General features: G+C 39.2%; 2 protein-coding genes across 2 annotated transcripts; both read left to right on the forward strand.

Moving 5' to 3' along the window:
* On the forward strand, positions 1 to 4,981 carry LOC112564122 (dnaJ homolog subfamily C member 12-like). Its single transcript, XM_025238729.1, is given in 6 exon segments — positions 1 to 563; positions 747 to 773; positions 776 to 820; positions 1,442 to 1,581; positions 2,812 to 3,012; positions 4,447 to 4,981. Coding segments are annotated over 5 exon segments (387 nt in total). The 5' UTR covers positions 1 to 481; the 3' UTR covers positions 2,905 to 3,012; positions 4,447 to 4,981.
* Positions 4,982 to 6,368: 1,387 nt separating this feature from the next.
* On the forward strand, positions 6,369 to 13,109 carry LOC112564112 (tubulin alpha-8 chain-like). The gene is made up of 7 exons (XM_025238719.1): positions 6,369 to 6,699; positions 8,066 to 8,321; positions 8,646 to 8,855; positions 9,539 to 9,801; positions 9,954 to 10,094; positions 10,595 to 10,810; positions 12,508 to 13,109. Exons 1-7 carry the CDS (start codon positions 6,694 to 6,696, stop codon positions 12,808 to 12,810), a joined length of 1,395 nt encoding a protein of 464 aa, XP_025094504.1. The 5' UTR covers positions 6,369 to 6,693; the 3' UTR covers positions 12,811 to 13,109.
* The last annotated feature ends 402 nt before the right edge of the window (positions 13,110 to 13,511 follow it).

The following is a 13,511-nucleotide window of genomic DNA, read 5'->3' on the forward strand; positions in this document are numbered from 1 at the left end:
TCGGAAATCCGGTTAATCAATGCTTCGCCCACTCACTCTGGTATTGATCGACAATTCTTGAGCCCCACGGCTCGATTTATAAAGCTAAGGAGGGTTCTACACAACACTAGTCCGGTGTGCGGCTGCACAGGAGAGCGGACCGCTGACCAACAGCCTGATGCTTCTTTTTACGGTGATCCTCCCAGCCGACGCTTAGTGTACTACAGATACAAAGTGTGCAAGAAATAATCATATATTGACCATAAATTCAAGTTTTGTTAACTGCTGGTCAGTTTGTAAGCCCGCCAATATTGTTTTAGTTTTTGAGAATTGTGCCGAAACAGCGAAAACCATTTCCGTTTAACGTCCCTTACGTTTGCAGACGTGCTGCCTGGATATAGGTGGAGAGTAGCTTCCCTGTCAAGCTCTCCTCTGTGTAAGTAAAGTATAGAGTGCTCAACAACAACAACAAATCGTCGACCAACGCCAGGTTTCATCGAATATGGACAAGATCTTGTCGTACACAAGAAAAGAAAGCGATGATTACTACGCTATTTTAGGGTGCAGTGAACTTTCATCGGTAAGTTTAAAAGTGGACGCATAATAGTTTCTGTATATTTTGAGTTCAGTATTTAACTCGAATCTTTGGCGCTGAAATCGTATGTATATTTCTGTATATAATATTTGTCATCATATCGACATATATGTTCAGAGCGTGTTTTTAATATGCTACCTTTAACAGTTATTGGGTGTTCTGTTTCAGGAAGAACAAATTTTAACTGAGTACAAGTCTCGGTTCTAGACTGTCATCCTGACAAAAATCCTGGAGATACCGCATCATGTAAAGTTTATTTCATCAAATAACTTTTATGATTACATTCTGCTTTTATATGAAGATTATAAGACAACAAAGAAGGTTGTATTCGAGCGATGTATAGAACTGCTATAATATTTTATTTAAGAGTTATTTTGTTCAAAATATAATTTTTGCGGTAAATAATATATAAACTAAGATATGTGTATACACTATATATATATCATATATATGATTCATCATAACATTAAAATGATAGCTAAATGTTTTAATAGTTCGTTACATTGTATTTCTTCAAGCTTAATTTTACACTAGTTTATGTATATGCATCAAAATTTAATATAGGTATCCTGTGTTTCCACACCACAGGGTGTAGTTATACTGTCTTCATCATGTTTTTGCACGGCACCTTGTACGATAGATTAATATTGTAGTTGCTTTCTTCATATTTTGCTAATTGTATACCTGTCTGTCCTTCTTTCTTTTGTACCAGTCTACTAAATGTTGTGCTTTACCTATTTAAACAGTTGTTTAATCTGTATAGTTATGCCGATGTATACATAACAGATTTTTTTATCACTTATCTATTATAATTGTGACTTATTAAGAAGTGTCTTATCTGTTTTTGTCTTCTCTCTCACCGAACAGCTGAGAAATTTATCATTCTGGCAAAAGCTAAAGAGGTCCTAACCAATCCTGAAAGCAGAGCAAAATATGACCAGTGGCGGAGATCTGGCATTGCTATGTCATATGATGACTGGTGTGGCCTTAGAGGAGCTGCGCATACGGTAATTATAATCCACATAAACTTTTTATGATCACTTGCTAATGAAGGTGCTCAGATTATTGTGTACATATTTGGTTCTATGTTGATGTGATCTCGTAAATAGGAAAAGAGGATAAAGACAGCAGCAATAAAAAGAGTAAATAGGAAACATCCATCTTATTATATTTTTCCTTTATATGTCTGATGTTATAGAATGGCATTAGCTAGAGTTTACTTGTAAGCATATTCTGGGAGTGCCACTTGACTACTCTACAGTGGCTTTTGGACAAGATGAAATCCCCAACAAAAATATGAATTTAAATATCTATGATATATTTCATAAATATATAATAACTAGGATTCTAAAATTATTCAACAAACAAAATGATTAATGCACTTACTAGATGTACAGTACATTGATGCATTTAAATCCAAATTTCCCCTTTAGAGATAAACAATGTAGTGTTCATTATTTTTGGTGAAAGTCCCCTTTGAACTGATTCCCCTTCCATCAGATTCAGAGCTCCCAACATAAAAGAACAGGCAGAAACCTAGGTAGAAAACTATAGTCTTTAAAATCTAACTTTACATTTAAAATACTACCAATCAAATATTACCAAGTAAATAATTTACATGTTTCCATTTTCTGTTCCCTTTACGTCCAAATAAATTTTAATTAACACCAAGTTTGTGACAGGAGTTATGTGCAACAAAACATTCAGATGAACTGTATGGTGACTATGTAATTTGCCTATGTGCAGTTGTCTCTTTTGGGTAATTCTAATACTAGTTAAAAGCTGTTAAGAGCTCTCTTGTTTAGAAGTGATGTTCACACAGGTCATAAACTGCTTACTACTTTTTCGGTTAGATGTTACAGTGTAGGTGTTACTTCTTTATTCTGCATTTTTTCTGTTGTGATAGGTTTCACTTTAGTCAACACCTTCCCAAGGGCTGAATCTGTTATTTCTTTATATTCATGACAAAGAAGCATTCACACAATTCTGCATTAATTTATTATTATTTTTTTTTTGGCAGTAGTCACCCCAATAATCTGCTTTATCCACTTGTTGCAACAAAGAAACAAATAAGTATTTTTTAAAGAAGAAGTAGTTTTAAATATGATAATTACAGGTATTTCTTTTTAATGACATCATGCAAGTTCTCAAATTTCTGCGTCTTCAGTTTCATTTTCAGCATATAGTTTCCTTTACAGAATTATTTTCTGATTAAAAAATATTAATCTTCTGTAAAGTCCATGCATTGGTCAACACCAGCTCCAAAGCCTTCAATTGAAGCACCTTATGAAGGCACAGAACCTGCTCTTATGACCCTTATGAAGGAATAGTAGAAAGCACAGACATAAAGAAAACCGAACAAGTATCACCAAGGCAAGGAACACATCAGCCTCATAATTATCAAAAGGCTCAAGTTATTGATCTGACTGATGCTACAGGTAAAGTATCAGCTTTTCTTTTCTATGACAGCCTGGTACTGAATTAGTGGTTATCACAAACTTACTTTACTGTAAGCAGGCATCTATATATAGCTATGAACTTTTAATCATAGCTGTACTACTACAAATTACATTAAGTCTTCTGCTTACTTTATGAGATACTTTACATGTATGATAAATGGAAGATTGCAATTTAATCTCATTGGTTTATGTGGTGTAATTTTTTTATGCAATTTTATATATTGTGATAATCACTGTAAGAAATCTTATATTGATCTTAAAGTAAGTATGAGTTTATTTTCAAATACTTCAAATCTTTTATCTGTCTTCTTGAAGCGATGCACTTGGAGTGTAAGTTGTTAATTTGCAATAATACAGAAGATAACTATTAGAAAGAGAAAATTTAATTTTAGATATTACAAGTATTAAAGAGTTTAGACATTTGTACAAGTAGAATCTTGATATAACAACCTAGCAGAATAGAGGAAAAGTTCAATAATTCATAATGTTGAGATTCTCAGGATTTGATCAATTTTCTGTATGATTTTAGTTTTATAAAATGCTTTAATCTTCCTTCACTAAAACAGCAGTGCAAAAGACACATTTTTATGGAAACATGAGAGTTGGGAACCACATTCTCATTCAAAAATATTCACAATTTCAAATTAAATTGGTTTAGTTTTGAAAATCCAATTGCACATAAAAAATTTAAAGTGTATGTGGAAGCAGAGCCTGCTTATACTGGCTGTAAAATAAGGGGAACCAGAATATACAATTTTGAGAGTAAATTTTCTTTCTTTGAAAGTTGTCTTACCTGACCACTGAAGCAGCCTGCACACCAGGAACTGCTAGCTCACTCTCAGGGAGATAACATTTAATGGTTAAAGAGCTAGTGTAAGCCTTTATCTCCTATGGTTGGCCCATCTGGTAAATCAAAGAATAACTACTGTTTCCTGAAAAATTGGTTAGTTTTGACTGAACCAGATCGTTGGAGCAGTTGTCAGCAGAGTATCTTCAGGACAAAGGTGCTGATTCATGTCATCAGTTGTTGCACAAGAATAGAAAAAAAAGCCTTTTTTTAAACTTGCTAGGACTTAAAAAGTGCTGATGATTTGCAGAAACAAAACACCTTCAAACCTTTCCTAATCTGGATGCAGTTAACCCCAGGCACCAGCAGATAATCACCTGATCTGATCTCAGAAATGTTAAGATGGAACTGAGAGAACAAATAATTCAAGTCCGTTTTCCTGGAATCACAAAAAAGTCCATTATCCAGACTATACCTGCATAAAAAGATGAACACAAGAACAAATACATTTATATTTTTTTATCAGCAACAAAAAAGAAAAACATTAAAAATAAAATTAAAATAAACAAAGTCAAGAATCAAGGACAAAATAATGTTTTATTATTTTTTTGTAAACGATTTTGCAGGGAAGCCAGTTGTAACTGGGAGACGAATAGAATGGGAACCAGCACCAGGAAGACCCTTGCTTCAGAAGTTCCGCAACTATGAGATCTAGCATTCCACAGTTTTATAGTCTGTTTTATATTGGTAACAAGCTGGATCTAGAAAATGGGTTATATGTTTATATTTTCTGGGTTTGTGGACATTATGTTGTACATAAATATTTACAAGGATTTTGTGGTTGTATTATGTACAGCATTATATGCTAGATGTCTTGCAGGGTTCTTTTTTTTTTTTAATCTGGTATATTGGAAGTGTGAACAGTTTCCTGGAGCATACGGCATGCTTTATTCTATACATTCCATCAATGTGTGCAATAATCTGACTTTGTATTATAATGCTATGAATAGATATTCCTTAATTTTATTTCTTTAAGATATTTTTGTTGAAAATTGTTCTGTACTGTAAGCAGACATTGCTTACAGAAAAATTAGCATTTTTATAATTCTGTGAATTTGTTTTCTTTTGAACAGATGAATACATGAGTTGCTATTATTTATATTTAGTGTTATTTGATGTTCTATGGTTGAGAGGTGAAAACTTAACAGACACTTTGTATTTGAATGCATGCCTCATGTGTGGCTGTATGTATCCTGAGACAGCTGCCGAGATCCGAACCCATAGGACACCCTCATACTCAATGTGACTGCCGCCCAAAAGGATAAAAAAAAGGGGGGGGGAGATGGAATGGACAGTTAAGATTATATATTTAGAAGGTATCCAGAAAACTTCACTTTTCCAAAGTAGCACTGAAGGCACTTTCAGAAAGTGGAAAATAATGCACTCAATGGCTAGATAAGCATGCTGCGGAACTGGTGACACTAAGAACTCTCACTAGGATTGATGTGTGCTTCACAATGGCGTACTATCAGTTTCTGGCTCTCGGTTGTAGGGTAGACGAAGCAGCTGCGACCCACGTCACTATCAGTTACAATATTATTGCTCAGATAATCAGCTGGAACCAAGACAATAATTCGCTGTTACAGTTTGAAAAGATGATTAAAATAGAGGCTTGCTGTAAAAACATATAACTTTAGAATAATCAAATACTGTGGAAAAAGATATATTTTAACAATTATTTTCTTAACACTAAAGCAGTTAAAAAGCAAACCGTCCCTTGATCGAATCCACATCGTTTGTCTGATTCCCATGAAATCTGGCATAAATATTCCTTTCAATAACGGTTCTGTTGCGGGCTATGTATGGTGCGCGTATGTTTGCCCAAAGCATGTGCTTATATATTTATATATTTTCTCCGGTGCCACGGTTGTCACCGCTGGTTCCTAACGGAAAAATACTATATGCAGGAGAAATTGCATACGACCTATCAATACGTTGCTTCGTCGTTTTTTGTGCTGGCCTACCTGCGCGCGCGTGTAAATGTTCTCGTGTCGTCGGTATGCCTTTCCTCATCGATCCTCTTCTCTTTTGCTATTGTGACCTTAATCTTCGTCGACGTCACATCTTCCTCCTTCGGTCAACCTTCACCCACAGACAAGTTTTAATGAGTCATAACTTCTTTTTTTTTTTTTTTGGTGGGGGAGGAGGTTGTCTTATTTGTTTGCACTTACAATCGATGTTTCAGCGACAATATGCGTTCACCTTCGGCTGTACCTTTTAGAGTGCGGATGTACGCTAATGACTAAATTAAATTCGCTCGCTCCTCGACTAACAGTGACTCATTTTAAAACCTTGAAGCTGAATGACGATTGCTGAGCTTACGTGGAAGCTATGAGTAATAAGATATTGTCGTCCCAATCACGCATCCCGTAGTAGCCTTATATTTACCTCTAAATGGGAAAATAAATAACACGGAGAGTGCGCGGTACACCCAGGGAGGCAGGTCAGGGGGTTGGGGGGGGGAACAGCTGTGTTTTTATTTGAATAAGTTTTTGTGTACATGGACAGCTTTTAAAATCTGAATGCTTTTGGTTGATGTAGTGCAAGATGCGCTAAAGCAGAATTAGTATCTACTTCTGTACCAGGTTAAAGGGCTAATCTTACCTGCAAGTTTGCACTTTGACACAGGGGCCGTATATAGGCACGTGCCCCATCAACGAGGTCAGCCACATCTCTGCTGCCTCGCGTCCGATCCTTAACTCGGGTGTCGAGCTGAGTGCAGTTTTAATTTGAAAACGCCACAGATCATCGTTTTACTTGTCACTTGTCACCACATCGTATTATCATCGTGTCCTTGATTATCATCGCAAGAAATGCCAGTAAGTATATTTGACTTTGGTAACGTACGGTTTGTTTGGGAGTGGAAGGTGAACTACTCGTCGTAGGTTTGTCAGGATGAATGTGTAAAAAATTATTTTTTTAATGGTCAGCGGTAAACAAATTAGTGTATTGTTCCCACCCACCCCTACCGACACGTTTTTTTAGTGAAATATTAGTTTCTTAGCAGTGTATGATAAAAATTTTAAGAATTAGATATTATAGTTTTGTCATTGGTGAGCAAAGCATATATTAGCTTTCTTCACATGTCAAATACACACACGCACAAAACCAGGCGATTAGACAAACGCACTAATTAATAAACTGCACACTTAACACGTGTGTTATGTTCGTCTTATCCATATGAACACATTAAACACTGCTACATATCCTACAGGTCATCGCCTGTACCAGCTATGTAGGTACATGAAACCAACAGGTGGTTACGAGGACAGGAGATAACATTTCTGTTACTTCGGCCCCTGTATCTGGCAGTCTAAATTATCCGCTCTATGCAGGGTTTTGAAGTTTAAAATGTTGCATATGTGTACCTCTACGTCATGCTTCGATGATAGACGCCACCGTGAGTCAGACCCCACATGTCACTAGGTACAGGTGTACTAGCAAACATCCTTAACAACACAGGTCCACTTCGATCTTGTTTCCATTTTCTAAGCAGTTTTAAGTTCCTCTTTTATCGCCTTTCTCATTTTATTTTTCTCTTCTTTCGTTCAAGGACTGATTTCGTGTCCGTGAAAAATGTCCGAAACTGTCGTTAGATGTGTAGCGCGTTCAGAATATGTAAAGCTATCGTTCCTAAAAAAATTAAAATAAAAAAAAAAAAAAATGAGTGATGCAGCATAATATTGCACACTGCTGATTTTAGCCGTTTGCCATATTAAAGAGGTTAATTTCCCAAAGACCAAAAGGCTGAAGGATTGCCATTAGCTTTAACTTTCTATTTTCCTCTAGATTGTCTGTATGATAATGCTCAGTGCAAGAAAAAAGCAGATTATGATCGGAAACAAATTAATACTTTTAAGTAATTATTCGTTTAATAAAATTACTAGCTCTTTAATTGTTTTGTTCAGTGTTAGCAGGAGCGAATAAGCAAAACAAGCACGAGATTGTCGTTGATGACAAGATAATGATTCGAACAAGATATATATATATTTTTCTTTTACAAATGTAAGCTTTAAACAACCTAAAGTATTGCTCTGAATGTACTCGAATTCAGGCAGAAAACATATTGTTCCCGTTTATTCAGTAGAATGTCTGTCTTGTAAGTCCTTAATATTATGGTTAATCGTCTTGGCAGTTTTTGGTACATCCATTCAATTATCACACCCGCAATTCTGCCTCTTCCAGCAAGAAGTACTGAGTCTTCACATCGGTCAGGCCGGCGTGCAGCTGGGCAGTGCCTGCTGGGAGCTGTACTGTCTGGAGCACGGCATCCAACCTGACGGGAGGCCATCGGAGTCAAAGGTCAACGATGAGGACCAAATGCAGCCCAATGGGCAGGTCGATGGAGACCGCGAGAATTATTTTACCTTCTTCAGCGAAGCTGGTTCGGGCAAGCGGGTACCGCGAGCCATCTTTGTGGACCTCGAGGCCAATGTCGTAGGTGAGTCAGCTTTTAATCTAACCTTTAAAAAAAAAAAAAAAAAAAAAAAAAAAAGATGAGTAGGGTACACTTTAAACAATGAGCGCACTATTAGTATATCAACAAACGGAAGGCGGCTAGTCTTCAGATTTGGGAAACAGTATTTTGCACTGAGCTTTACCCAGTCATTAAGGATAAAAATGTGACTCACATCCATCATCGTTAAAAATCAACGAATGAAAGTGGTGAGAAAAAAATGTGTAGGGAAAAGAAATCGCACCTCGAGCATTGTTCGGGAATCAGGATTGCTGTCTACGGCCCAGTGCTTATGCGTTTGTGTTCCAGATGAGGTGCGGTCAGGACCGTATCGACAGCTATTCCATCCCGACCAGATGATGACGGGCAAGGAAGACGCCGCCAACAACTTCGCGCGCGGTCATTACACCGTAGGCAAGGAGATGGTGGACGGTGTTGTGGAGCGAATCCAAAAGATGGTTGAGCAGTGCGACGGTTTGCAGGGCTTTATGCTCTTCCATAGCCTCGGGGGAGGAACAGGTGAGCCTAGGTTTCGAAAGTGATGACAGCGATACGGGGCTGGGTGGACAGACGCGCTACCTGCTAAAAAGCTAATATTTTATAGAGATTTTAGTTCACAGTTAGAGTTTAGCATCCAGCAAGCCCGTCTGTGTTCCCGGCTCCTGAAAGTTTTGTTGATTTATTTGGTTTTTTTTTTTCGTTGATTATTTCATTCACTCATCTTCTCTTTTTCTTTCTTTCACTTTTTTTCTTGATGTTCATCAATTTGTCTCCTTATCTATTCCTGTGTGTGAAGTAGTCACATGAATGTGGATATCTAGCTTGCTTGGGATGGTGCATTCAAACAAAATTCGCTATATTATCTTGATTGAAAACAAAACACACCTCTCATTTAATCTCAAGCAACATACACTCAGAACCGGCGATAGGGAGGTCAGAGGCCTTGGGCAAATAGAATCGCGGGGCCTTTGGAAGCCAGCACAACACACGTAGCAGGGTAAAAGAAAATTACAGACTGTCTCATCTAGACGGTGCACTTAGCGCGGGGGACTTGGGCGGTGGCCCCTGACCGCCGCGTCCCCCCCCCCCCACCACCACCACCACAGCGCCGGCTCTGATACAGCCCAGCAGGCCAAAACAAAAACAAAACAAAACAAAACAAAAATAATGGCACTCATTAATATCAAATAATTGGCCTACAGGATCCGGGTTTGCCTCCCTGCTGGCTGAACGCCTTTCAGTGAGCTTCGGCAAGAAGTCCAAGCTGGAGGTGACCATCTACCCGGCACCTCAGATGTCTACTTCCGTAGTGGAGCCATATAACGCCGTGCTGGCCACCCACAGCCTGCTGGAGCACAGTGACTGCTCCTTCTTGCTAGACAACCAGGCCATCTTCCAGCTGTGCAAGACGAAGCTCGACGTGGATCGACCTTCCTACTCCAACCTCAACCGCCTCGTATGCCAGGTCAGTTTCTCATCAAATTTTGGATAGCATATCGCTTTCTCCATGTTTTCGCTGTGTACTCTAATAGTGTTTATTACCATAGACTATGAGTAATGAAAACACGTTCCATTCCAAATCGTTTTATTTTCTTTTGACGCCTTCCTCGACCACAGGCCATTTCAGCCATCACGGCTTCCTTGCGATTCAAAGGATGTCTGAACGTCGACCTCAACGAGTTCCAGACAAATCTTGTACCCTACCCGCGCATCCACTTCCCACTCACCACCATGGCACCCATCCTGTCTGCAGAAAAGGTAACTGAGGTTTGTTGTGTACATCAAGGTCGTCATACAAGTCCGCTGTTTAATTTTCCAATGGACGTATAGCACAAGATATCTGCATTGCATGCAAGGCTTTGAGTACATCATCAAAGCCAAATTAGCCTATAATTGATACACTAGTATACAACATATGCAAATTCCTATTCTAAACATTAACAAATGCATGGTTGTTTGAGGAGGGCATAAACAGATATTTGAAGAAAAAGCCGCTGATTTTCATACTGTCAATCTGGACTGCCCAACCTCTAAATGCGTCTTTAAATAGGAGGAGTCGTTAATGTTTGTTGACTTTGTCTTCGAGATACTCCGTCCCTGATGAGGCCATGATACTGGGTATTTAGGTTTTCGTGACCATGAAGGCTAATTCTTCCTTATCTGGAATAAGCTCACCTTTCCGCAATGGTGATGCTGTTTTTACCGAAGTCAGAATGCTCACAGTCCAGTGAAAATACGCCATTGCATGCATTGTGCAGGCCCACAGCGAGCAGATCACAGTCAGCGACATCACGAATGCCTGCTTCGAGCCCAACAACCAGATGGTGCTGTGCGACCAGCGGAAGGGCAAGTACATGGCCTGCTGCATGCTCTACCGGGGTGACGTCACGCCCAAAGACGTCGCTTCCGCCATCGCCAAAATCAAGACAAAGCGCACAATACAGTTCGTCGACTGGTGTCCTACAGGCTTCAAAGTAAGGCTAGAGTAAACTACACATCCCTAATTCGCGCGCACACATGTATACTCACACCCTGCCCTAACTCCAGCACAAACACATTCTCACACCCACACACACATATAAGTGAAAAGGTTTTAATAAATAAAGTCAGCTAAAATCAACAATCTTTTCATTGCTACCATAAAATCTGCTTAAATTTCCTTTGAGCTATCAAAAGCATGACAAGGGGCAAAGGAGCAGGGCCGGATGGCATACCCCCAGAAGCATTAAGGGGAGACCCAGAAACAACAACAATTTTTCAACCCCTTCTACACAAGATCTGGGAACAAGAGCTAGTGCCAACAGACTGGAAACTAGGCCACCTGGTCAAGTTTCCAAAGAAAGGAGATCTCTCTCGATCAGTGCAACAATTGGGAGGGGGGGATCATGCTGCTGTCCATCCCCAGTAAAGTTCTATCAAGGGTAATTCTAGAGATACTGAAGAAGGTACTAGACAAGAGACTGAGACCACAACAAGCAGGGTTTTGCCAGGATAGGTCATGCACTGACCACACAACCACCCTCTGTATCAGCATTGAACAGTCTGCTGAGTGGCAGTCCTCCCTCTCTGTAACTTTTGTGGACTTTGTAGACAGGGACGTCATCTGGAGGTTGATGATCCACTATGGCATTCCATCTAAACTCATGAACATTATTCAGGGGTTGTACGAAGACTCGTCCTGCCAAGTTATTCACGACTGGAAACTCATTAAACCTTTTGTAATGAAGACCGACGTAAGACAGGGTTGCATTTTATCATCAACAATCTTCCTGATGGTCATAGACTGGATTAGACAACATCGGTATCCAGTTGACCTTCACTTAACAGCTAGAGGACCTAGACTTTGCAGATGACATTGGTCTCCTATCTTTTCGGCAATAATACGCACAAAGCAAACTGAGTAAGCTAGCAGAGGAAGCAAAGAAGACTGGCTTAAAGGTCACCAGAAAGAAAACCAAAGTGATAAGAATCAACAACAACCAGGAACTCCCAATCCAACTTCAAGGAGAGAACATCCTGGAAATAGATCGCTCCATGTATCTGGAAGCATTGTCAACAAGGATGGTGGAGCAGACAATGACATCAAAAGCTGCATCAACATGGCCAGGCATGCTTTCAACAGCCTATGGCCCATCTGGAACTCCAGAGCATTATCCTTGTGCAGTTAGATCCGCATCTTCAACACCAATATGAAAGCTGCCCTACTGTATGGTTCTGAAACCTGGAGAGTGACAAACACCATCAACAACAAGCTCCAGACCTTTACCAACCGATGCCCACACCATATTCTGGTAATAAGATGGCCTGAAAATATCTCCAGAATGCCACTAGCCAAGACATCAAAAAGCGCAAATGGGGCTGGATAGGACACACAAGAACAGTAGAGAGCAAGGCAAAGGACATCAGAACCACCTGGACTCAATTGAAGGGGGATTGCCCCAAATCGGGTCCACCGGAGAGGTATTGTTGCGGCCCTATGCTCCTCGAGGAGTAACAATTAAGGCTAAATTAACTTAACTAAATTTCCTTTGAGAAAAATGTGTGATCAGAATTGTGCATATTAGTTTTGGCAGCAAAAAAAAAAAAAGATGAGAACACTGGCATATTGTTTAAGGACCTCCAATCCCAAGAAAAATAATAGAGCTAATCTGAACCTGTGATCTTTGACCAGGTGGGCATCAACTACCAACCACCAACGGTGGTACCAGGCGGCGATCTGGCCAAGGTGCCTCGAGGTGTGACCATGCTGACCAACACAACAGCCATAGCTGAGGCTTGGTCCCACCTAGACCACAAATTTGACTTGATGTTCGCCAAGCGTGCTTTTGTGCACTGGTTTGTTGGAGAGGGCATGGAGGAGGCAGAATTTTCCGAAGCTCGGGAAGATCTTGCAGCTCTAGAGAAGGATTATGAGGAAGTTGGAGCTGATTATGTGACTTCAAATGGTGATGAAGCAGACGAAGCAGAATACTAGATAGGGACAGAAAGCTGTAATACATGTAGTTTCTATAAATAAAGCACATTGGGATAATCATTTGTGTAAAGCTGTTCGACAACAGCTGTGCTGCAGCAAGAACTGGGATAGAACTGTGTATCTAAATTGTGGTCAAAAATAGCTTATGTACATCCAACATTTTGAATACTGTGCTGGATTCACTAACATTTCATGGACTTTGAAAAAAAAATTAATTGATGAATTAATAGGTACCTGGAAAGCAACACATCGTAATCAGTCTTGTATGAGTGAGCAAGTAAACAAAGTCCTGCAATGTCTATTTTCATTAGTCTTGCTGTTTGTCAAGATTCATAGTAAGCCAGAAGTCGAAGTATGTGGGACCCGTAGGTACAAATGACTATGGCCATGGGGCATTGTTTTATTTATTTATTTATTTTTTTTTGCTTTTGCTGAATTCTTGCAAATTTATGAAATTCAACTCTTATCAGATAATCTTAACTTGTAGGGCTTCTTTCATGCAGGCTAAAATTTGTTGCAGCCAGTTCAGATCTTAATGCAATACTTCCCATGAATTTTTATGATTGTGCATCAATAGTTAAAGATAAATATATAAAAAGGTTGTTATAAAGTGTGAATGCATTATTTGGGTTTAGCCAGTAAGCAGGATTCAGGAATTATCCTCATAAGAATAATGAAAATATGATTACTACCATTGGAAC

This window comes from Pomacea canaliculata, linkage group LG1 (assembly GCF_003073045.1).
Source record: "Pomacea canaliculata isolate SZHN2017 linkage group LG1, ASM307304v1, whole genome shotgun sequence".
Lineage (NCBI taxonomy): Eukaryota > Metazoa > Mollusca > Gastropoda > Architaenioglossa > Ampullariidae > Pomacea > Pomacea canaliculata.

What these genes read in the sequence shown, in the direction of transcription:
- LOC112564112 (XM_025238719.1), top strand. An exon ending in CCTCGAGGCCAATGTCGTAG is followed by an intron (nt 8,322 to 8,645) that starts GTGAGTCAGCTT and finishes TTTGTGTTCCAG; the next exon opens with ATGAGGTGCGGTCAGGACCG. An exon ending in TAGCCTCGGGGGAGGAACAG is followed by an intron (nt 8,856 to 9,538) that starts GTGAGCCTAGGT and finishes ATTGGCCTACAG; the next exon opens with GATCCGGGTTTGCCTCCCTG.